We start from the raw sequence: 26,351 nt of genomic DNA, 5'->3' as shown, positions 1-26,351 counted from the left end.
TTGCATTTTATTTTAAATGCAATGGAACACCATCTAAATATTTTAATCAGGGAAGGGACATAGTCTGATTTATATTTTTATACCACTATGGCTATGGTATAAATAATAGATTGGTGGAGGTGTGAAAACAGGAAGGCAAATTAGGAGACTCAGATTAGTTCAGATGAAAGATGATTTGGGCTGGTTTGCCAGAGATTCAGGTTCAAAAAATAAAAATAAAAACCAAAAATAAAGGAAAAAAGATGTGGTCTGTCACTAGGCAAATGGCAGAAGATAGGGAGCAAAGTAGAATATCAGAAATAAATTTTGTAGTTAATTTCAACAGGTCTTGATGATGAATTGGTTGTAGAGTACAAGGGTAAGGAGGGGGAGGTCTCAAAAATCACTTTTAGGCTTCTAATTTGAGCATATGGGTGGCATTTCCTCTGGGTGATTCCTGGAGGAGAAGCAGGTTTGTGGAGGCTTAGGGGAATATCAAGAGCTCAATTTTAGATATATTAAAATTGAAATGCTATGAGCTAGGCTAGTGGATATGTTTCATAGGCAAACAATCCTGCACATTAGCACATGTGGATCTGTAGGACAGTTCTCTTCAGACACGAGTGGTAAATGCATGACCTAGTTCACTTACTGCTTTTTACACTTAAACAACTACTTAAAAACTCAAATGAGATGAACAAACATTAAAGGGGGATATGTCATAAATTTGAAAGAAGGATAACACTTGGCACTACATGTATCTCACTTATGTTAACCCAATTAACCTAATCTTGAATGATAAACACGTATATTTCTGCCTTTAGGACCACAAATGAGCAGTTGTAAAGTAGTAGAATAGTTTTAAAAGGCATCGAAGCTTTATATTCAGCAACTCACTGTATGTGAGTGAGTGTTCTTTTTCTTTGACCGAGAGCCCTATGGAGCTCATCTTCTTGTGGTGGCTATTCTGTTCAGCTTCAGTGTTCCTACATATAAATCTTGACTTTTTCTCTCCTTTTACTATTTATGATTCAAAGCAAACTAAAACACATAGGAAAGAACCACCATTGTCCATGAAAGTATTTCTTTAATCAGTATAGAAATTGACCTTCTATGTACCTAGCAATAGCTCTCAGTCACCATTCATCCTTCTTTGAAGCTTAGGTTAGCTTATCGTTTGCATTTGTTTCTAAATATGGCTAAGAAGCATTTTAAAATAATACTGATATCCTATTTTAACTTTCTTATATCTAAGATGATGTTATTTTATTGAAAATATAATTTGCATTAGCATCAGCTTCAAAATTCATTCTGTAGTTGTTTTCAATTTATAGTTTGGATCTGCTAAAATCACTTACTGTTGAAAAAGCTATTTTTAAAAAGATTAAACCTCTCCCTCCATAAATCCATTTAAATGCATTTTGAATATCAAAGTGTTAGAAAAAAATGAAAGTATACCTTGAATTCAAAACTATAGATGGTTCAATTATACATAATTGAACAAATATATAATTGTAAAATTGTATACCCTGGTCATATAGGTTTTCAGAAAAGCTATGGATAAATAATACAAGGGCGCTATTAGCAGTTTTTAACTATATTGTATAATCTCCTTTTCAATTAAATCTTGGCATCAATATACATAATCTATTTGACTAGTTTTGTTGTTGTTGTTGTTGTTTTTGAGACAGAGTCTCACTCTGTTGCCCAGGCTGGAGTGCAGTGGCATGATCTTGGCTCACTGCAACCTCTGCCTCCCAGGTTGAAGCAATTCTCCTGCCTCAGCCTCTTTAGTAACTGGGATTTCAGGTGCCCACGACCATGCCCAGCTATTTTTTAATTTTTATTTTTAGTAGAGATGGGGGTTTCACCACATTGGCCAGGCTGGTCTCGAACTCCCGACCTCAGGTGATCCATTGCCTCGGCCTCCCAAAGTGCTGGGATTACAGGTGTCAGTCACCACACCTGGCCTTGACTAGTTTTTTCTAAGTTTACTAAAATTTTTATATTTTATTATGATAGAAGTAATAGGTATTCTGTATAGAAAACTTGAGAACTCTCCACAGCAAAGGAACATAAAAATCACACAGAAATCAACTTCCAGAAGAATCAACAGTTAAATCTACCCATTATTAACATGTTGGTGTTTATCTTTCCATTCTTTTATAAATAAATATTTCAAAAACATAATAATAATTTATAAAATTTGGAGGGAGTCTTTTAGTCATTTAACATTTTTTATGACTATATGACATTCTAGCCTATGTATGTGCCAAATATTACATTTCTCTATTGTTAGACGTTTAGCTATTTTTTCTCATTCAAGCTTTTAAAGTTAGAAATTTATTTTAATTGTTCAGGCTTATCCAGAATCTGCAAGAAGAGACTGGGTTCGAGAGTGGCCTGGCCAAGTTGTACTTTGTGTTTCTCAAATGTTCTGGACATCTGAGACACAGGAAGTGATAAGTGGCGGGACGGAGGTAAAGCATTGTTTGCTTTTAAGTAACATCCTTCATTCCAGGTTTTTTAAAATTTAATTTTATTATTTTTAGAAATGAGATCTTGCTATGCTACCCAGGCTAGTCTTGAACTCCTGGCCTCAAGAAATCCTCCCACTTCAACCTCCCAAAGTATTAGGATTAGAGGCATGAGCCACTGTGCCTGGCCCCATCCTATGTTTCTTAGTTAACTTATCTATTGTTTGCAAAGACAATACGTCTGTCAGTTTCTATATATAATCTTAAAATTATAACTATTCATTTTTTTTTTTTTTTGAGATGTAGTTACGCTCTTGTTGCCTAGGCTGGAGTGCAAAGGCATGATCTCGGCTCACTGCAACCTCCGCCTCCCAGGTTCAAGTGATTCTCCTGCCTCAGCCTTCCGAGTAGCTGGAATTACAGGCATGTGCCACCACGCCCGGCTAATTTTGTATTTTTAGTTGAGATGGGGTTTATCCATGGTGGTCAGGCTGGTCTTGAACACCTGACCTCAGGAGATTCGCCCACCTTAGCCTCCCAAATTGCTGGGATTACAGGCATGAACCGCTGCACCTGGCCTGAGAACTTGTTCTTAATATTTTACTGGGCTTAGACAAAATCACTCACAAAATTCATTTCTCCGTGTGTGTATGTGTTTGTGTGTGTTTAGAGACAGGGTCTTGCTTTGTCACCGAGGCTGGAGTGCAGTGGCATAGTCATAGCTCAGTATAACCTCAAACTCCTGGGCTCAAGCTATCCTGTTGCCTCAGCCTCTGAATTGCTAGGACCACAGGCACACACCACCACATCTGGCTAATTTAAAAATTTTTTTATAGAGACAGGGGTCTCTCTGCTTTGCCAGGCTGGTCTTGAAATCATGTCCTCAAATGATCTTCCCACCTTGGGCCTGGTGCCATGGCTCACGCCTGTAATCCTAGCACTTTGGGAGACCGAGGTGGGTGGATCACTTGAGGTCGGGGTTCGAGACCAGCCTGGCCAACATGGTAAAACCTCATCTCTACTAAAAACACAAAAAATTAGCCAGACCTACTGGCACATGCCTGTAGTCCCAGCTACTCAGGAGGCCGAGGCAGGAGAATCGCTTGAACCCAGGAGGCGGAGGTTGTAGTGAGCCGAGATCCTGCCACTGCAGCCTGGGTGACAGAGACTCAGTCTCAAAAAAAAAAAAAAGAAGATCCTCCCATCTTAACCTCCTAGATGCTGGGATTTTAGGCATGAGCCACCACACTTGAACTCATTTCTATATTGAGATAGATTAAGAAGTCAGAATTGTTTTATAAAAGACTAAATATATAAAATACATGTTTTAAGTATGATGTGACATCAATTAGATTGCTTTTTTTTTATTTTGTAGGGATTAAAGAAGTATTATAAGGAACTTCAGAACCAACTAAATGAGATTGTAGAGCTGGTAAGAGGAAAGTTGTCTAAGCAGACCAGGACCAGTCTGGGGGCTTTGGTTACTATTGATGTCCATGCTAGAGATGTGGTCATGGACATGATTGAAATGGGTATGTGACTTTTTCTTTAATTTTTAAAGATAAAATGTTGATAGCATCTGGAAACAAAGACTTGTACTATATGTATTCTTCTCTCAACAGAATTTTTTTAACACAATCTTTTTTATAAGTTGGCAAACATGAATTATTTTTAGTATTTGCTGTTATAAAAGATAAAATACTTCTTTTTAAAATTATTTCCATTTAAGGATCATGTGTCTTATTTTACTTTATTTTTTCTAGGTGTCTCACATGATACAGATTTCCTGTGGCTTGCTCAGCTCCGATATTATTGGGAAAATGAGAATGCCCGAGTTCGTATCATTAATTGCAATGTAAAATATGCTTATGAATATCTTGGTAACTCACCTCGACTTGTCATTACGCCTCTAACTGACAGGTGTTACAGAACATTGGTATGCATTTAAATTATCTTAATTCACACATTAATAATTACTTTTTGCTGTAGCGTCATCTTTTCTCACTTGTCTTACCTGTAGTAGTTGAATACAATTATCCCTTTCTAATCCTGAATTCTCTTTATGCAAAATTATAATAGTGAATATTTACTTCTGGGTGCTTTTGTAGCATACAAGAGTGTTTGAACTTTATCGTATGAAAGTTGTGAGTCACTCCGATGGGGGGTAATTAGAAAGAGGAGAGTATTGACAATGTAATGAGAAAACTGGAGCTTTGGAAAATGGTATCAGTTTTTGCAGTGGCGTCTTGGGAGAGATGACAGGAAGATGAGAAAAGTACATTTGGGCCTTAGGACACCAAATTAGTGCTGTTAAATAGGATGGAGAGATGAAATGTATGGGGGTGGTGCTGAGACCTGAGATCTAGAGCTGAAGCTATGGAGGATAGAGCTGTTCAACTATAAAAACCCTGGGAATGTGGTTGCCAGATAAAATACAGGATTCCCAGGTAAATTTGAATTTCAGACAAACAACAAATAATTTTTTAATGTAAATAAATATGTCCCAAATATTGCATGGGACATACTTACACTAATAAATTATTCATTGTTTATCTGAAGGGTAGCAGTGGAAATTACCCAAGTCACATGGCACCAAAATATGTTACCAGTGGAGCATATCTGTATCGGTACCAGACTGCAGCGACCTCAATTCTTACCTCCTCAGAAGAAAGAATTCAACTGAGGGGCATAAGGCAGAAAGAGACTGAGGCAGGGTTTAGAGCAGGAGCGAAAGTTCATTAAGTGTTGGAGCAGGAATGAAAGGGGGTAAAGTACACTTCAAGGAGGCCCAAGTGAGTGACTTGAGAGATCAAGTACGCAGCTTGACCTTTTGACTTTTATACATTGACATACTTCCTGGGTCTTGCATTACTTCTCCCCACTCACCCAACTCCTGAGATCTTATGGGGAAACAGCTGATCACCAGTTTCAGGTGTTTTCTATTTGTTAGGAGCACGCCCATCCCTGGTACCAGCTGTGACCAATTATTACTTTAGAGAGACAGTTAACAACACCTGACCATCACCTGATGGTCACCGGACACTCCTGGTATGTGTGGGGTCAGGAGCGCTCTCCGGCTCTGCTCATACCTGACTAGCTACCCACTGTAACAGAATTTTTTGTTTGTTTTGTTTTGTTCTGAGACAGAATCTCGCTCTGCCGCCCAGGCTGGAATGCAGTGGCGCCATCATGGCTCACTGCAACCTCTGCCACCTGGGCTCAAGGAGATCCTCCTACCTCAGCCTCCTAAGTAGCTGGGACTACAGGCAGATGCCACCACACCCAGCTAATTTTTGTATTTTTTAAGTAGAGATGGGGTTTCAGCCACGTTGCTTGCCCAAGCTGGTCTTGAACTCCTGGGCTCAAGCCATCTGCCTGCCTCAGTCTTCCAAAGTGCTGGGATTGCAGACGTGAGCCACTGGGCCCGGCCGTTATCTGAAATAAAATTTAACTGGGCATTCTATATTTTTATTTGCTAAATCTGGCAACCCTTCCTACGGGAATTGAGAAGGAGCATCAAGAAGTACCACTCTACCTGTGCTGAGTAAGTGAAATTAAAGTGTCTTCGAATGAGTTATCTTAAAGCAGAAATGAAGTGGCAATTCTTGTGCAAAGGATTTATTAGGTAATGTTCTTAGTAAAAACCTGTAGGGAAATAAGGACAGCAGGATGGGACAGTAAAAAGTTAAGCAAAGATGTGGTTTCAACAGAGGTACAGTTGTAGCCTGCTCTCACAGGGCACTCTGAAGCATGAATGGCATGAATTATTCCACTTCAAAGCAGCAGGGTCTGAGTTTTGTACCCGTTTAATGTCATTGACTAAGGGTCACCCCTGGGGCAGGGATATGAGTAAGCTTTCAGGCATTTTCTTGCTGATAAGGAGAAAAGAGCAGCTGTGAACTATTTGCAACTGACACAGCAAATGGGGGATGAATGCAATGGCTGGGTAAAGGGGCTCTGGGTAGGGCAACAATGCATCTGGGAGAAAAGATTTCACCAAACCCTTTATTTTCTCGGGTAGCTGCCTGTGGGCAGGAACTATGTCTGTCTTGTTCTCTACTCTAGTGCTGAACAAGGACACAGTTATCCCTAAATATTTGTTGAGCAGATGAATTTCAAAATAGGATGTCATATCTGTTACCTCTGTGAAGTCAGAAGCTGTGGTGTGCTTGTAAGGTGGGGGCTAACAACTTTGAGTTGTAAAAATCAGAATCATATTCAACACTTTTTGAGATGGAGTTTCACTCTTGTTGCCCAGGCTGGAGTGCAATGGTGCGATCTCGGCTTACCACAACCTCCGCCTCCCTGCTTCAAGCGATTCTCCTGCCTCAGCTTCCCAAGTAGCTGGGATTACAGGCATGTGCCACCACGCCCAACTAATTTTGTGTTTTTGGTAGAGACAGGGTTTCTCCATGTTATGTAGGCTGGTCTCAAACTCCCTACCTCAGGTGATCTGCCCACCTCGGCCTCCCAAAGTGCTGGGATTACAAGCATGAGCCACCTCACTGGGCCACCTTTTTTTTTTTTTTTTTTTTAAATTGAGACAGTCTCACTCTGTCACCCAGGCTGGAGTGCAGTGGTGCGATCTTGGTTCACTGCAACCTCCGCCTCCCAGGTTCAAGTGATTCTCCTGCCTCAGCCTCCCAAATAGCTGGGATTACAGGCATGTGCCACTGTACCTGGCTGATTTTTGTATTTTTCGTAGAGACAGGGTTTCGCCATGTTGGCCAGGCTGGTCTTGAACTCCTGACCTCAAGTGATCCACCTGCCTATGCCTCCCAAAGTGTTGGGATTATGGGCGTGAGCCACTGTGCCCGCCCGGGATCATATTAAACGCTTGAATATAACACTAGACACTGAGAAAAAGTCTCCTAGTGAGAGATGACAGCGTGCTGGCAGTCCTCAGAGCCCTCGCTTGCTCTCGGCGCCTCCTCTGCCTGGGTTCCCACTTTGGCGGCACTTGAGGAGCCCTTCGGCCCGCCGCTGCACTGTGGGAGCCCCTTTCTGGGCTGGCCAAGGCTGGAGCCCACTCCCTCAGCTTGCAGGGAGGTGTGGAGGGAGAGGCGCGAGCGGGAACCGGGGCTGCGTGCGGCGCTTGCGGGCCAGCTGGATTTCCGGGTGGGCGTGGGCTTGGCGGCCCCGCAGTCGGAGCAGCCGGCCAGCCCTGCCGGCCCCGGGCAATGAGGGACTTAGCACCTAGGCCAGTGGCTGTGGAGGGTGTACTGGGTCCCCCAGCAGTGCCAGCCCACCAGTGCTGCGCTCGATTTCTCACCGGGCCTTAGCTGCCTTCCCGCCGGGCATGGCTCGGGACCTGTAGCCTGCCATGCCTGAGCCTCCCACCCGCTCCATGGGCTCCTGTGCGGCCGGAGCCTCCCTGAGGAGCACCACCCCCTGCTCCACGGCGCCCAGTCCCATTGACCACCCAAGGGCTGAGGAGTGCGAGCGCACGGCGTGGGACTGGCAGGCAGCTCCACCTGCAGCCCCAGTGTGGGATCCACTAGGTGAAGCCAGCCGGGCTCCTGAGTCTGGTGGGGACGTGGAGAGTCTTTATTCTAGCTCAGGGATGGTAAATACACCAATCAGCACCCTGTGTTTAGCTCAAGATTTGTGAGTGCACCAATCGACACTCTGTATCTAGCTGCTCTGGTGGGGCCTTGGAGAACCTTTATGTCTAGCTCAGGGATTGTAAATACACCAATCGGCACTCTGTATCTAGCTCAAGGTTTGTAAACACACCAATCAGCACCCTGTGTTTAGCTCAAGGTTTGTGAGTGCACCAATCGACACTCTGTATCTAGCTACTCTGGTGGGGCCTTGGAGAACCTTTGTGTCCATACTCTGTATCTAACTAATCTGATGGGGACGTGGAGAACCTTTGTATCTAGCTCAGGGATTGTAAATGCACCAATCAGCACCCTGTCAAAACAGGCCACTCGCTCTACCAATCGGCAGGATGTGGGTGGGGCCAGATAAGAGAATAAAAGCAGGCTGCCCGAGCCAGCATTGGCAACCTGCTCGGGTCCTATTCCACGCTGTGGAAGCTTTGTTCTTTGGCTCTTTGCAATAAATCTTGCTACTGCTCACTCTTTGGGTCCACTGAGCTGTAACACTCACTGCGAAGATCTACAGCTTCACTCCTGAAGCCAGCGAGACCACGAGCCCCCTGGGAGGAACGAACAACTCCAGACGTGCTGCGTTAAGAGCTTTAACACTCACCGCGAAGGTCTGCAGCTTCTCTCCTGAAGCCAGTGAGAGCACAAGCCCACCAGGAGGAACGCACAAGCCCACCAGGAGGAACGAACAAGTCCAGACCTGCTGCCTTAAGAGCTGTAACACTCACTGTGAAGGTCTGCAGCTTCACTCCTGAGCCAGCGAGACCACGAACCCACCAGAAGGAAGAAACTCCGAACACATCCGACCATCAGAAGGAACAAACTCTGGATGCGCCACCTTAAGAGCTGTAAGACTCACCGCGAGGGTCCGCGGCTTCATTCTTGAAGTCAGTGAGACCAAGCACCCACCAATTCTGGACACACTAGTATATTTATTATTCACACTAAAAGGAACATGTTCGTGAACATTTTCTTAAAATTGAAAAGGAAGAGCCCGAGGTTTTCAGCAATCAAGTTAATGGGCATTAACAATATGGCATCCATTATAAATTTAAAATAGGTTGGCCAGGTGTGGTAGCTCATGCCTATAATCCCAGGACTTCGGGAGACTAAGGCAGGAGGATGGCTTGAGCTCAGGAGTTTGAGACCAGCTTGGGCAACACAGTGAGTCCTCTTCTCTACTAAAAATACAAAAAACAAACTGAGTGTGGTGGCATACACCTATAGTCCTCGCTACTCGGGAGGCTGAGGTGGGAGGGTTGCTTGAGCCCAGGAGGCAGAGGGGCACCTAGTCAAGATCTCACCACTGTGCTCCAGCCTGGGTAATAGAGCAAGACCCGGTCTCAAAAAATAAAATAAAATGGGTGAACTATCACTGATACTGCATTTTTTACACTAGCTGTCTCTCTTGGATTTTTAAAATAAAGTAAAAATATTTATTATTTTGTGGTTTACTTATTTTTAAAGGTAGACCTTTTTTTGAGCAGTTTTAGGTTCATAGCAAAATTAAGAGCAAACTGCAGAGTTCGCTTATTCCCCCTGCCCCCCTTACATGCACAGCCTTGGTCACTTAGCCGTACTTTTTCTAAAAGAAGTTAAATTTGAAACTCCCGTGAAACAGACTCCATAGTTAGAGCTGACTGTAATTTATGTTTCTAAAAATTTCCAGCCACTATTCCAATCATTGTGGGGACCCAGGAATAATTCAAATACTGCTGATATTGTCATTAAGCACTTTAATTGATGAGAAAAAAGAATGTACGTAATTAAGTATAATACAAGGTAGAAAGTGATACTACCGGTAAGAGAAGCATAGAGCAGTTTTATGGGAATGTAGAAAATGGAGAACATACCAAGAGTAAAAGGCAATAGCCAGGCAAATCATAGACAAAATTATATAATAGGTCATCTGTTTCTTTTCCCAATGATGGGTGCCATTTATAGCTCTCACTTTCTGGTGTTTTACCCCCTTTGCAGTGAGCCATCTAGAATGTGTCATTATTGTCCTCCACAACCATCTCCACAAACACTTCTAATTAAAACCTTCCTGAACTAATTTTACCCCCATAAGGCTAGATTGTTTTTAAAAACAAATGGGATACCTATGAAAGTGTCAGAAGACAAGTTTTGATACATTTTCACTTTTTTGAACGTTTTAAAATGCTTTCTCTTCATACAGCTAGAAAAATTTGGGCTAAAAATTAAGCAATGTAATTATATAATGGCTTCTCTGAAGCTACAGAACAGGCTAAATCCATTTGGTAAACAAGTGTCTGTTGTTTTTTTAAATTTAAGCATGGATTTCTTTTCACATGTATTTTTCATTTCAGATAGGTGCTTTCTATTTAAACCTTGGAGGTGCTCCAGAGGGGCCAGCAGGCACAGGAAAAACCGAAACCACCAAGGACTTGGCTAAAGCTCTTGCTGTACAGTGTGTGGTGTTCAACTGTTCTGATGGGCTAGATTATCTAGCAATGGGAAAGGTAGTTAAATTGCTGAATCAATAATATTAAATGTTACAAACTTACAGCTAGGTCTAATTGGATAAATGGAAGCAAACTCATGTTTAAACATATGAATGTGGTTTGAATATTACTTGGACTTTCATTTTAGGAGTAAAGACATTGTTTTTATCCTTGGAACTTTTATTAAATTTAACTTTCAATTCTGACTTAAAATATTAGATATTTGTTTTAAGAGATGATATCCTTTCCTGAGAAAAAAATCACTTTCCTTTTTCTTTGTCCTTAGTTTTTTAAAGGATTGGCTTCTTCTGGTGCTTGGGCTTGCTTTGATGAATTCAATCGAATTGAGTTGGAAGTGTTGTCAGTGGTAGCTCAACAGATCCTTTGCATTCAGAGAGCTATTCAACAGAAGTTGGTTGTGTTTGTTTTTGAAGGGACAGAACTTAAGCTCAATCCGAATTGTTTTGTAGCTATTACCATGAATCCTGGCTATGCAGGACGCTCTGAATTGCCGGACAATCTTAAGGTAATATTATTTATTTATTTATTTATTTTATGTTTTTGAGACGGTCTCGCTCTATTGCCCAGGCCGGAGTGCAGTGGCGCGATCTTGGCTCACTGCAACCTCCACCTCCCGGGTTCAAGCGATTCTCTTGCCTCAGTCTCCCGAGTAGCTGGGACTAGAGGCACACGCCACTACACCTGGCTAATTTTTTGTATTTTTAGTAAAGACGGGGTTTTACCATGTTAGCCAGGATGATCTCGATCTCCTGACCTCATGATTCGCCCGCCTCAGCCTCCCAAAGTGCTGGGATTACAGGCATGAGCCACTGTACCCAGCCAATATTTTTTAAGAGTGTAAGTTCGTGAATTAAAAAAACCCAGCATAATCCATTCAAAATAATTTTTTTCCATAAAATTGTAATTTCCCTCCCAAAACTTTTTTAAACATCCAAAAAAATACTAACTGCATAAAAATATTAAAAGTACTACTGAAAAAAATTAGAGTTTAGAAAAAGGTGCTGCATTTGGAGAATAAACTTGACAACACCACACCTTTGAATACTTATGCTCAGCTTAAAAACAGCTTCATTTATGTACGTAATATATTTCATTTATTTTATACTTCAGGTTCTTTTTAGAACAGTGGCTATGATGGTTCCAAACTATGCGCTTATAGCAGAAATCTCCCTCTACTCTTACGGATTTTTGAATGCAAGACCTCTGTCTGTGAAAATAGTAATGACCTATAGGCTTTGCTCAGAGCAGCTCTCATCGCAATTTCATTATGACTATGGAATGCGAGCAGTAAAAGCTGTTTTAGTGGCTGCTGGCAATCTAAAACTAAAATACCCAAATGAAAATGAAGATATACTTGTAAGTATTAAATATACACATTGGGAAAGTTTCAGTAGAAAGATAATTTTCTTTAGTGAGGTTAATCAGGAACTACAAATAGGCACTTGAGAGGGTTGAGCTTTGTCTTTTCATATGAGGTTGAAATGATGGTTTTTTGGGTTATATTGTTATACTTCATATGAATACAAAGACTTTTTAGTTTGATAAGCATAGCATTGACTTTTTATTATAGGGATTCCATACAGCAATGTAAAATAAACTTTGACTTTTAGCCAGGGGGGTGGTGTGGGGCAGGCCGGGGCTGAGAGGGGAGGGAGAAGTAGGGTTGCAATTGCTGGCAACTAACTTACATTGTACTTTTTGGGTAATTTTAGCTTCTTCGATCAATTAAAGATGTAAATGAACCAAAGTTTTTATCACATGATATACCTTTATTTAATGGAATAACTAGTGACTTATTTCCTGGTATTAAACTTCCTGAAGCTGACTATCACGTAAGTAAACCCATGAGAATGACTTATTCGGCATAATAAATTCATCCGATGACTCAATTGTTTACCAAGATTTATTAATGTGTGAAATTATTCTGTTTTGAGGAAAATCCCCTATTTTGTCCACTTTAGTTAATAACAATAAGTAAATTTGGGTACTTTCATATTATATGATACCAGGGTTAACCTGTCAAGATTCAGGTTAAACAGGCCAGGCACGGTGTTTCACACCTGTAATCCTGGACTCTGGGAGGCTGAGATGGGTGGATCACCTGAGGTCAGGAGTTTGAGACCAACCTGGCCAATATGGTGAAACCCTGTCTCCACTAAAAATACAAAAAATTAGCCAGGCATGGTGGTGTCCCACTACTGCACTCCAGCCTTGTCCACAGAGCAAGACTCTGTCTCAAAAAAAAAATTAAAATTAAAAAAAGAAGTAATGTTCTTTGTAAGAGAATAAGTATTATTATTATTTTATTTTATTATAATATTATTTTTTGAGACAGAGTTTTGCTCTTGTTGCCCAGGCTGGAGTGCAATGGTGCGATCGCAGCCCACTGCAAGCTCTGCCTCCCAGGTTCAACCTGTTCTCCTGCCTCAGCCTCCCAAGTAGCTGGGATTACAGGCAAGCGCCACCACGCCCAGCTAATTGTATTTTTAGTAGAGATGGGGTTTCTCCATGTTGGGCAGGCTGGTCTTGAACTCCCAGCCTCAGGTGATCTGCCAGACTTGGCCTCCCAAAGTGCTGGGATCACAGGTGTGAGCCACTGTGCCTGGCTGAGAAAAAATATTTTATTTTCTATCTTGTGATTTATAATATTAGTATACATACTGTAATAGTGTATTACACTATTGTGTAATATATAGTATTGCATACTAAATACTATTGTGTATTTTATTTTATATATATATTTTATATATATTTTTTTATATTGTGTATTTTATTAGATAGAAATGAAAGTAGTAAAACATCCTATAGGTAACATAATAAGGCTTTGTTTCTCAAATTTACTTAATAGACTCATTTTTATTTTTTTTTAAAGGAAACAGTCCTTAACACAAACACACATGGTAACTACGGGTAGTGATGGATATGTTAATTAGATTGTGGTGATCATTATATAATGTATATGTTTATCAAATCATCATGTTGCACCTTAAATATATAAAAATATTTGTCAATTAAAAATTTAAAATAACAAAAATAAGACACAAACCACTCGCATTTCCAACTTCATGTAAATTATACATATTATAATGAAGCTTAAATATGTATATACTTAACTGCTGCTTATAGCCGTTATAGAAAACCAGAATATAATTTAAAATTAATTACAAGCCAGGCATGGTGGCTCACACCTATAATCCCAGCACTTTGGGAGGCCGAGGCAGGTGAATCACCTGGGATCAGGAGTTTGAGACCAGCCTGGCCAACATGGTGAAACCCTGTCTCTACTAAAAATACAAAAATTAGCGGGGCATGGTGGTGCACGCCTGTAGTCCCAGCTTCTTGGAAGGCTGAGACAGGAGAATTGCTTGAACCCGGGAGGCGGAGGTTGCAGTGAGCCGAGATTGCGCCATTGCACTCCAGCCTGTGCGACAGAGCAAGACTCCATCTTAAAATAAAAATAATAAATAAAATAACATTACAAACAAAACAATCTCAAATTCAATTTAACGCAATTAATAGGTAATATGTGGCTGAAAGTAACTTGTTACTTTATGGGAATTTCTATTGTGAAATGTACAGTGAAGATTCTCTTGAGTTCAGCGTTCATAAACCACCTTTTGCCAAGTGATGATTCAATTCTTCCATGTCTTCTCTTTACGATATGACTGCAAAATCTTTTTGTTTGAGCTGTCAAATCGTTAAGAGATCACTTAACTTAAAGGCATCTTTATTTTTTTGTCTGTTTTTTAAATTCTTATGCTCAAATACTAATATGCATTTTATGGCAGGTTAAGGTGACTATCAAGATGATTCAGAATATGCTAATATGATTTTTAAACACCAAAATGAAAACACAAAATTTTAATATTTTCTTGAAGAACTCTTAAGTACTCTTATGAATACAGCAATAAATGCGTAGATTCCAGTTGGAAAAATAGTACTAAATTGCCATCTTGCTTTTTAATGGGTTCTGTATTTGTTTTACTGACTTCTTTTGGATTTCAAAAAATGGTAATCACTCCATTTTATCTTCTCTATTGGCTTTATAGTTTTACCTTAGTGGTCACTCCACAGGTTGCAGTATATATCCTTGGCTTATTACAACTTTACAGTTAGTATTTTACCAGTTGACAAAAAATATAAGCACCTTAAATGGTATAGTTTCATTATCCACTCACTCCTGCCCATTGTGCTATTGTTGTCATATATTTTACTTCTATATATTTTGTAAACACCACAATACATTGTTATTATTTTCTGCTTTAAGTATTGTATTTGAAAAAAAAAAGCCTCTTACGCTACCCTTTCTAGTGCTTTTATTCTTTCCAGCAGATATATGTTTTCATTTGGGATTTTTTATTTTTAACCTAAAAAACTTCCTTTAGTATTTGTGTGTATATGGGTCTTCTGGCAACAAATTCCCTCACCTTTTGTCTGTCTGAAAATGTCTTTATTTAATCTTTATTTCTGAAGAATATTTTCACAGATATAGAATTCTAGATTGGCAAGGTGTCTCCTCCCCACCCCACCCTGCCCCCAGCATTTAAAGATGTTATTTCATTGACTGCTGCCTTTCAGTGTTGTGCGTAGAAGTCAGGCATTTTTCTTATTTATACTCCTCTGGCTGTTTTAATATTTTTTCTTTTTCTTTTTTGGTTTTGAGCAGTTTGACTATGTGCCTAGTTTTGTTTTGTACTTTATTGCCTGGGATTTGCTATGCTGCTTGAATCTGTGTGTTGATGTGTTTTGCCAGAAAATTTTCTTTTTCTTTTCTTTTTTTAGAGACAGGGTCTCACTTTTGCCGAGGCTGGAGTGCAGTGGCGTGATCATAGCTCACTGCATTGTCAACCTCCTGGGCTCAAGCAATCCTCCCATCTCAGCCTCCCAAGTAGCTGGGACTACGGGCGCGTGCCATCACACCCAACTAATTATTTTATTTTTCATAGAGACAAGGTTTTACTTTGTTGCTTAGGTTGGTATCAAGCTCTGGGCTCAAGCAGCCTCCTAAAGAGCTGTGATTACAGGCATGAGCCACTGTACTCAGCCAGAAAATATTCAGTAATTATCTTTTTATATGTTTTTATGCCTTAATTTTTTCTCCTCTCTCCTTCCGGAACTTCAGTGACATGTATATTAGACCATTCTATATAGTTTCATGTGTCTCTCATGCCTCTTTTTTTCTCTTTTGTTTTTCATTACTTTCTCTCTCTAGTTTGGATACTTTCTAATTGACCTATCTTCAAGGTTAGTGGTTCTTTCTTTGGCTTTGTCCAGTTTGCTGATAAGCCCATTCAATGAATTCTTAATTTCACATATTTTGATTTTTTTAGTTCTAGTGTGTCCAATTGGTTCTTTTTAGAGAGTTTTCTTTTCTGCTAAAATTCTATATTTTTTCCTCTATTTTTTCTATCTTATAATCTATTCTTTTTATACTTTGTAAATGTATTGTCAAGTTCTTATCTGTTAATTATGACATCTGGGTCATCTATGAGTTTGTTTTGTTTACTGTTTTTTCTCTTGGTCATCAGCTATTTCTCATGACTTCATTATTTTTTTGGTTCTGTTATGAAGTGACTATTTAGAGTTAGGGTCTTGCTCTGTTACCCAGGCTGGAGTACAGCAGTGCAATCATGGCTCACTGCAGCCTCCAACTCCTGGGCTCAAGCAATCCTCCTACATCAGCCTTCTGAGTAGCTGGGACTACAGGAATGTACCACCACACCTGGCTAATTTTTTTGTATTTTTAGTAGAGAGGAGGTCTTGTTATGTTGCTCAGGCTGGTCTTGAACTGCTGGGCTCAACCCATCCACTCACCTTGGCCTCCCAAAGTGCTGGGATTACAGGCATGAGCCACCACTCCTGGCCTATTTACTTATTTTTAAAGGAATTTCAACTTTTAGATTCAAGGGGTACATGTGCAGGTTTGTTTCATGGGCATAATCATGATGCTGAAGTTTGAGGTATTATTGATACCATCACCCAGGTACTGAGCATAGTACCCAATAGTTAGTTTTTCAGCCCTTGTTCCCCTCCCTCTCTCTTCCCCTTAGTAGTCCCCAGTGTCTGTTGTTGCCATTATTATGTTCATGAGTACCCAGTGTTTGCCTACCACTTATAAGTGAGAACATGCAGTATTTGGTTTCCTGTTCCTGTGTGAATTTGCTTAGGAGAGTGGCCTCCAGCTATATCCATGTTGCTGCAAAGGACATGATTTTGTTCTTTTTTATGGCTGCATAGTATTCCATGGTATATATGTACATTTGCTTTATTCAATCTACTGTTGATGGGCACCTAGGTTGATTCCATGTCTTTGCTATTGTGAATAGTGCTGTGGTAAACATAATGCATGCATGTGTCTCTTTGGTAGAACAATTTATTTTCTTTTGGATATATACCCAGTAATGGGATTGCTGGGTCAAATGGTAGTTCTGTTTTAAGTTTTTTGAGAAATCTCTAAACTGCTTTCCATGGTGACTGAACTAATTTGCATTCCTACCAACAGCATATGAGTATTCCCTTTTCTCTGCAGGCTTGCCAGCATCTGTTGTTCTTAACTTTTTAGTAATAGCCATTCTGACTTGTATGAGATGGTATCTCATTGTGTTTTTGATTTGCATTTCTCTGACGATTAGTGATGTTGAACATTTTTTCATATATTTGTTGGCTGCTTGCATGTCTTTTGAGAAGCATCTGTTCATATCCTTTGCCCGTTTTTAAATTTTTTTTTTCCTGTTCAATTGTTTAAGTTCCTTATCAATTCTGGATATTAGACCTTTGCTGGATGCATAATTTGTGAATATTTTCTCCCATCCTGTAGGTTGTTTTTTCTGTTGATAGTTTCTTTTGCCATGCAGAAGCTCTGTAGTTTAAATAGGTCCCACTTGTCAGTTTTTGTTTTTGTAGCGATTGCTTTTGAGGACTTAGTCATAAATTCCTTCCCAAGGCCAGTGTCCAGAATGGTGATTCCTAGGTTTTCTTCTAGGATTCTTACAGTTTGAGATCTTAACTTTTCAGTCCATATTGAGTTAATTTTTGTATATGGTGAAAGGTAGGGGTCCAATAATTCTTCTATATATGGCTAACAAGCCATCCTAGCACTATGGATTGAATAGGGAGTCTTTTCTCCATCGCTTTTGTCCACTTTGTTGAAGATCAGGTGGCTGTAGGTGTGCAGCTTTATTTTTGGGTTTCTAGTCATTCTATTGGTCTGTGTCACTATTTTTGTACCAGTACCATACAGTTTTGGTTACTGTAATCTTATAGTTTGAAGTTGGGTAATGTGATTCCTCTGGCTTTGTTCTTTTTGCTTAGGATTGCTTTGGCTATTCAGGCTCCTTTTTGGTTCCATCTGAATTTTAGAATAATTTTTTTCTAGTTCTGTGAAAAGTAATCTTGGTAGCTTGATAGGAATAGCATTGAATCCGTAGATTGCATTGAGCAGCATGGCCATTTTAACAATATTCATTCTTCCAATCCGTGAGCATGGGATGTTTTTCCATTTGTGTCATCTATGATTTCTTTCAGCAGTGTTTTGTAGTTCTCCTTGTAGAGATCTTTATCTCTTTGGTTAGATATATTCCTACTGTGTGTGTGTATGTGTGTGTGTATGTTTATTGTAAATGGAGTTGCTTTCCGTTTGTTTTTTTTTTTTTTTTTTTTTTTTGTCTGAGAGAGTTTCACTCTGTTGCCCAGACTGGAGTGCAGTGGCACAATCTCTGCTTACTGCAGCCTCCCAAGTAGCTGGGATTACAGGTGCGTGCCACTACTGCCCAGATAGTTTTGTATTTTTAGTAGAGATGGGGTTTCACCATGTTGGCCAGGCTGGTCTTGAACCTCTGACCTCAAATGATCCACCCACCTCGGCCTCCCAAAGTGCTGAGATTACAGACGTGAGCCACCGCGCCCGGCCGGATTGCATTCTTGATATAACTTTCAGCTTGAACGTTATTGGTGTGTGGAAATGCTACTGATTTTTGTACATTGATTTTGTTCCTGAAACTTCACCATAGTCATTTATCAGTTTCAGGAGCCTTTTGGCAGAGTCTTTAGGGTTTTCTAGGTGTAGAATCATATTGTCAGAGAAGACAGTTTGACTTCTTCTTTTTCTATTTGGATGCCTTTTATTTCTTTCTCTTGCCTGATTGTTCTGGCTAGGACGTCCAACCTTAAGTTTTGATTGTATGTTAAACAATGGGTATAAAATAATTATACAGGCTACGATGTTTTGTTTTGTTTTGTTTTTGTTTGTTTGTTTTTTGTTGTTGAGACGAAGTTTCGCTCTTGTTGCCTAGGCTGGAGTGCAGTGGTGCGATCTTGGCTCACTGCAAGCTCCACCTCCCGGGTTCAAGTGATTCTCCTGCCTCAGCCTCCTGAGTAGCTGGGATTACAGGTGCCCGCCACCACGCCTGGCTGATTTTTTGTATGTTTAGTAGAGATAGGATTTTGCCATGTTGGGCGGGCTGGTCTTGAACTCCTGACTTCAGGTGATCCACCCGCCTTGGCCTCCCAAAGTGCTGGGATTACAGGCATGAGCCACCGCACCCGGCCAGGTGGTATTATTTTCCTGCAGAAAAATCATGAGATTTTTCCCTATTTCAGGTAGCTAGGTTGCATTGCTAATCAATTCAGTTGAGTGTTGACCTAAGTCAGAGTTTTGTTGCAGCATTACTGAGCTGTAGTTTACTTCTGGCTTCAAATGTCTTCTGAGTAAGAATTGTCCTGCCATATGATTGGCCCTTCCCTGTAGTAGGATTTTGGGATCTAAGCATTCTGAGACTAAAGAAGTCTCTCTGTGTGTCTTTCCAGCCAAGCCCTTGGTCTCTTGTGTCATTACATGCTGAGCAAAAGCATGGATGTTCGGAAGAACCAGCTTGGCATTTGGGCTTCTCCAAATTCAAATCTGTCACATAAGCCCACACAACCATTAAAATCTCTATTGGTTTCTTCCTACTTTGGCTAAGTCCTTCTGTCTATAGCAGGCCCAATCCGATAATCCACCAAGTCCAGACTTAGAAAATGTCCCTAGGGTGAAAACAGCTGTTGCTTTGTTCTTACCTAGGAAAGGCTCATCATCCCTTTCTGAAACTGAGTTCTTTTATATATTTATTTGCATCCAAAGTACTTCTATGTGTTTAAATTTTTTATAATTTTAAAAAACTTATTTGTTTATTTCTGGTTACTACAGTGTGCAGGATTGTCTGACAGGTCTTTCTATATCCTAACCAAAAGTGAAATTCTGGGAAACACTATTAAAAGGAGTTATTTTCATGCAGCATACACCCAGTACTATCATGCTATGATCATTCATAACTTACAATAGGGAAGACTAATACATTAAAAGTATTTTGAGTCTATGTTTCTCCTCTTGATTTGAAAAGATAATAAAGTTTTAAGAAATAATAAACAATGATGATAGGTTTTTTTAACTAGTAAATTTAAAATCTACACTTATAAGACAGATATGACATTTATAATATTGTGTTGTAGAAATGCATTACTTTTTTTTATTTCAGGAATTTTTGGAATGTGCTCATGAAGCCTGCAATGTACATAATCTTCAGCCTGTTAAATTTTTTCTTGAAAAAATAATTCAAACATATGAAATGATGATTGTTAGACATGGGTAAGATTATATATTGCTATAGTTAGATGTTATTTCTTAATTAAGCTGGTAAAACAACTAAAATCTATGAACCAAAGACTTGGCAAACTGATTAGGTGAGTTGAGAGCAACCCCCGCCCGCCCCCTGGCCCCCCAGTGGCTTAAAAGGCAAAGGTTTATTTCTCATACTACATGTCCAACAAGGGTTGGTAAGAAGTGCTCATTCAGTGACCTAGTACTAATAAATACCACCATTTGCATAAAAACACACTCTTCCCTTCCCAGGGAGGCACCTAAAAGTTCTAATCAATAAATGAACCAGACTCAAAGTTCAGGATCCCTAGGTGACGATGCATGATAGCCTTTGTATCATACCTGGAAGTTGTTCCTCTTGATCCAGAGACCTACAACCTAGAAAGACAAGTTATCTTTTCTCCACAAACTCAGTGCACAATAGTGGGCTTATCAGAACAGGGTTACCAGAGCAAACACTCCCATTCAGAAACTGAAGAATAGAAGACACAGCCAACACTGTAATGTGACAATTCTGAAATCCAGCTGGTCATGTGAGGGCCCCAGTTCTAGAGATGGATTGATTGTGAAACTAATAGAGTTTAAACTTCAGGACCTCTCACTTGAAGGGCCTCATCTAAGGAGCCATAAGCATTTTGTATATGTGATTTATTATACAGGGTGTCATTAAAGTGGCTATGGACATTTTGTATTTATAGTTATATAAGTAAAAGTTATATATATGTTATATAAGTAAGTTGTGTGTGTGTATATATATTTATATTTACTTAGAGAGCCACCTTTCTTAAAATCTGAATCTACTTCTGCTTGGTTTTTGCTACCTGAGAGGGGCTTTCCAGTTTAATTCTTCTTCTTGGGCCTTAGTTTAACCTTCTGAGAGGTCTTTCCATTTCCATTTTCTTCTCTGGGCACATATGAAGTGGGCAATAGAGAAAATACTGTTCTTGGGAGAGTTGAGAAATGTTTTGAGCCTGCTTCTTGCCTGTAGAAAGTTGGGATCTCAATGGTCACGATTTTTTCTAAAGGTAGGGTTACAAAAACATTAGGTAAATTTTTAAACATATACAAAAATAGAGGGAATAGTACAATCAACCCTTATGCATTCAATACCCAAGGATTATTTTAAATATTATTTATTATGTATTTTTGAGATGTAGTCTGTTGATATCGCCCAGGCTGGTCTCAAACTCCAGGGTTCAAGTGATCCTCCCTCCTGAGCTTCCCGAGTAGCTGGGACTACAGGTGCACACCACCACACCTAGTTCCCAAGGATTATTTAAGTCTTGAACATTCACTTATGTTTTAGACTAGACTCAGTTTTTTTGGTCAGTAAACTCCCTCAAAAACAATCAGCTTTTTATCTATTTGATTCTAGACAGCTCCATGTTCCTATATCCGTAACTACTGTCCTTAATAAGCCATACCTTTTAAAATTCCTTGAAGTATCCTTGACCTTATCAGGCTTTGTGGAGGGAGCCACAATCTTAGTCTGTTTTTCATGAATCATTTTATTCTCCTGAAATGATTACTGGGAATTATATTCTTTTTTTTTTTTTTTGGAGACAGAGTCTTGGTCTATCACCCAGGCTGGAATGCAGTGGCAAGATCTCGGCTCACTGCAACCTCCACCTCCTGGGTTCAAGTGATTCTCATGCCTCAGCCTCCTGAGTAGCTGGGACTACAGGGACATGCCATCACGCCCAGCTAATTTTGGTATTTTTAGTAAAGACAGGGTTTTGCCATGTTGGCCAAGCTGGTCTTGAACTCCTGACCTCAAGTGATCTGCCCACCTTGGCCTCCCAAAGTGCTGGGATTACAGGCATGAGCCACCCGGCCCATATTAATCCTTCATAGGTTTTAATAATGTGATACAATGACCCTACCCTTGATTTGATACTTGATGCCAAACTGAGTTTTAATCGATTTTTGTTTAAAGGTTTTCTTAATTTTATCTTTTACCAATTACGAATGAGAATAACTTGATACATTCAATTCCAGAAGTCCCTGAATTTCTGGACTCCCTCTTTCATTCCTGCTTGCAAACTGACCATGTTTTTTTCTGGGCTCATTTCTTTGTTATGGTTCTTTTTAAAATGAAACCAGTACCTGTCATTATATACTAATAACATTCTGTTTACCATCCTTTTCACCTAAAATTCTCATTTCCTTAGGTAATTAGCTGTCTTCCAGGTAATCTCAAGGAATACATTTACCAAATGTTTCATCATTCATTGCATGACAATAATTGTCCATATTTTAGCTTCTGATACCAGTTAATTTGTCACTCACAACCTGGCCTTTAAGCCAATGCCACATTAGGTTTTTTTTTATTATTATTATTATGGCAAGAATATCCTCCCCTCTTCTAGGTACCAACTTCTGTTATTAAGGATGGGCTAGGATATTCTGTAAGAACCGTCAACACCCAAATGTTAGTGATTTAAAAAACAAAGATTTATTTCTCATTTATATATAGTAGGTTACCAGGGCAGCCCTGCTCATCATGACCACTCAGGGCCCAGGCTGTTAGAGTAAGCACCACCTCAACGTTGTGGGTCACGGCCATGCTAGAGGGAAAAGAGAGCTCTGTGAGGTCTCTAGCTGGCAATTACCTATCCCTGCTTGGAAGTAATGCCCATCATTTCCATTTATTACCCGTTGGTTAGAACTAGTTACCTAGTCTTTCCACAAGAGGGCCAGAAATCCTATATGTGCCAGGAGGGAGGAGATCCAGAAATAGTTGGTAAAGAACACTAATAGTTTTATGGCAAGTGAAGACTTTGGGAATATAAATCTTTCCCAGTTCTCTCCTTAGTGGGCTTCAGGTTTAGTTTTTTTAAGAGTACACAGATAATAAGTTTTCATTGTCATTTGGAGATTGTTTATTATATTCCCTTTTGGAGAAAATAATATTACAGTGAAGAATTTGATTTGTAGTCAATCAGTTCAGAAATTAAATATGTTTTCTTCATGTCTGAGAAAAATTCATATGATTTCAAAAATTATAAGTAGTAATTATCACAGGGTAAAGTTTTATATACTGATATAAATTATTTAACTCTTTAAAGACTCTTATTGTATAATTATTTCTCTTCCTTCATAGTTTTATGTTAGTAGGAGAGCCTTTTGCTGCTAAGACAAAAGTTCTGCATGTGCTGGCGGATACGCTAACTTTAATGAATGAACATGGCTATGGAGAGGAAGAAAAGGTCATTTATAGAACTGTAAACCCCAAATCTATTACTATGGGCCAACTTTTTGGACAGTTTGACCCAGTGTCTCATGAGGTAACCTAAATATAAGTATTCCCAACTCTCTTATGGAAAGTGCCTGTTAAAACAAGAAATGTGAAGTATTTTCATAGTTTTACTCCTAAATCTAATTTTATGAGGAGAGCTTTTTAATTCTTTTTTTTCCTCCTCAGTGGACTGATGGTATTGTGGCTAACACTTTTAGAGAATTTGCCTTATCAGAAACACCTGACCGGAAATGGGTTGTATTTGATGGTCCTATTGACACTTTGTGGATAGAGAGCATGAACACAGTATTGGATGATAATAAAAAGGTAAATCATGATCAAAAGAGAAGCAGATTCAGCCATGATTAAGCAATTTTATGTGTTCAACAACTAAACTAGGACTCTATTTAAAATAAAGGATGCAAAAATAAAGGATGCAGCAAGTTGAGTAGGTTTATAAATTCTCTTTTCAATGAAAACTGCTATAGTAAGTCCTTGGGTTAATTTTTTTTTTTTTTTTTGTAGAATGAAAGTATATTGTATTAAAATTACTGTGTTAGCCAGAAGACATAGTAATCTAGGGTGAGAATAAGTTGTTAAGTGACTTCAGCCTTATGGTTTCTTATAGAACTTCAGTATTTTAGGATAAAATAACAAAAGCCTAATTCCTTTTGAAAACATGGAATGCTTCAGCGTTTACATACAGTATATCACCTTCGGTGCTATGAGATATACAAAAGAACTAGAAAGTGAAAGTATTCTAATATTTATTTTAATTGAGAGACAACATATATAAGGTATAAAATGTATACCAATTTCAAGTGTAGATTCTATGATTTTTAAAATGTGTTTGTATACTCACATAATCATCACCTAAAAAATGACACATGAAATTTCCTATACCCTACAAGATTCACTCATGTTCCTTCCTAGTTTGTTTATCTTCCTCCAGAGATAATCACTCTTCTGACTTCTATGATGAATTAGTTTTGCCAGCTGTTGAACTTCATACATTGGAATCATATTCTTCAGTGTTTTTTTTAAATCAATATATGTGTGATGTTCATATTACTGTAGTTCAGTTTTGTTAACTTATTTATGTCTATATTAGTATCCTAGTGTGTGAATATATCACAAATTATTTCCATACTTACATGAAATGACTGCCCTACTAAATAAACAAACTCATTTAATTAGCATTTAAAGATACACTCAAGGCCGGGCGCGGTGGCTCACGCCTGTTATCCCAGCACTTTGGGAGGCTAAGGCAGGTGGATCATTTGAGGTCAGGAGTTCGAGACCAGCCTGAGCAACATGGTGAAACCCTGTCTCTACTAAAATACAAAAAAAAAAAAAAATTAGCTGGGTGTGGTGGCGCGTGCCTGTAATCCCAGCTACTCAGGAGGCTGAGGCAGGAGATACTCAGGAGGCTGAGGCAGAAGAATCATTTGAACCCAGGAGGCAGAGGTTGCAGTTAACCGAGATCACACCACTGCACTCTAACCTGGGCAACAGAGCAAGACTCCATCTCAGAAAAAAAAAAAAAAGATATACTGAAGTACTTTATCATAGGTGGTTAGTCATTCACATTCCTTCTTTCATTCATTCAGTAATATTGGTTGAGCTTAGGGTAGAAAGTAAATAGAGAAGAAGCGGGAAGGTTATTCTAATTGTAGAGTGAAGTCTAAGGGTTCAGAGCCAAGTAGATGGATTGTCTCTTACTGCATGAGAGGGAATTATGAAAAGACAGCTATAGATGAGTGTATGGATTTGACTGTGGAAATTTGAAGGCAAATCCTTGTGATGATTTCTCTTTTCTTCGTGAAGTGATGGGCCTTGGTTCTTTGCAAAATTGAGGATAAAAGAAGAGACTTAAATTAGCTTTTGTGGAAGATGGGAAAGAGAGCTATCTAGGAAAACACAGAAGCACTTCTGGGTAGCACTGAGAGCCTGATTGACTGGAAGACCATAAATTATCATTAGTAGTACCAAGGTCTGCCTTTGTGAGATACTCTCTACCAGTCTAAGCAGCTTAGGCGTAGGTAATATTGTAGGCCTGGAAATATAGTAAGACTCTAAAGTTATTGACATGAGAATGGTAGAAGAATTAGACCATAGGACAAAAGCTGCCTAATGAAAGAAGTGAAAACATCAGGGATGTGAAAATCTTGTGAAAATGAGGAGCAAGTGTAGTAGGAGACAATGAATGAAATAACTGGATGGATTGGAGGCTGTGGGCAGAGACTGAGATACTTGAATTTAATATTTCAGAATTATGTATTATTTCTGGAGAGAAGGTCCCAGATACATAAAGTGGACAGCTGGAGTGGAGCAAGGTGGTCAAGGATCTGATGGGCAGCTGTGTTGAGATTCTCAGTCTTTATAAACACTGGATCAGGCCAGAGTTATAGTAGAGAGTGAGATTAGGCCATGTCACAAGGACTTTAGCTATTGAGGAGGGAATCACTGAGTACTGTTGAGTGGCAGGGTAAAAACAGGGGTTGTCACTGGGGGTGGAATAGAAGTAGTTGGGAAACAACACAGGGCAGTGAGGAGAATGCTGACCCTACCTTTCAAATTTGTGCAGAGTTAGGAGGATGTTTGCTGAAATAATCTGGTCAAAGATTAAAAGTATTCTAGACCAGCACGTCCAGTAGAACTTTTTACAATACTGCAACTATCTGTGTTCTCTGAGAAGGTAGCTACTAGTCACATGTGGCTACTGAGCATTTGAAGTGTGGCTTAGTGCAGTTGAAGAACTGAATTTTAAATTTTATTTAGTTTTAGTTAGTTAAAATTAAATATAAATAGCCACATATGGCTAGCAGCTACCGTATTGGACAATCCACCTCTAGATCATTCATTTATTTTACAGCTAGGAAATGGAATCCACAAATGTTAAATTTCTCATTGTTGACATGTGAC

The 26,351-nt window shown here is 39.4% G+C and overlaps 1 protein-coding gene across 1 annotated transcript in view; it reads left to right on the top strand.

Moving 5' to 3' along the window:
- Positions 1-26,351, top strand: part of DNAH12 (dynein axonemal heavy chain 12) — a 262,745-nt gene that overhangs the window by 98,841 nt on the left and 137,553 nt on the right. Inside the window, exons 24-33 of the mRNA XM_055110974.2 lie at positions 2,340-2,459; positions 3,832-3,988; positions 4,220-4,392; positions 10,399-10,551; positions 10,820-11,059; positions 11,665-11,910; positions 12,267-12,386; positions 20,067-20,176; positions 23,292-23,475; positions 23,613-23,753. Of these exons, the coding sequence (XP_054966949.1) occupies positions 2,340-2,459; positions 3,832-3,988; positions 4,220-4,392; positions 10,399-10,551; positions 10,820-11,059; positions 11,665-11,910; positions 12,267-12,386; positions 20,067-20,176; positions 23,292-23,475; positions 23,613-23,753 (1,644 nt within the window). The remainder of the gene's footprint in view (positions 1-2,339; positions 2,460-3,831; positions 3,989-4,219; positions 4,393-10,398; positions 10,552-10,819; positions 11,060-11,664; positions 11,911-12,266; positions 12,387-20,066; positions 20,177-23,291; positions 23,476-23,612; positions 23,754-26,351) is intronic.

This window comes from Pan paniscus, chromosome 2 (genome assembly GCF_029289425.2).
Source record: "Pan paniscus chromosome 2, NHGRI_mPanPan1-v2.0_pri, whole genome shotgun sequence".
NCBI lineage: Eukaryota > Metazoa > Chordata > Mammalia > Primates > Hominidae > Pan > Pan paniscus.
Note: the sequence above shows the minus strand (reverse complement) of the source record. Positions and strands in the feature narration are given on the sequence as shown.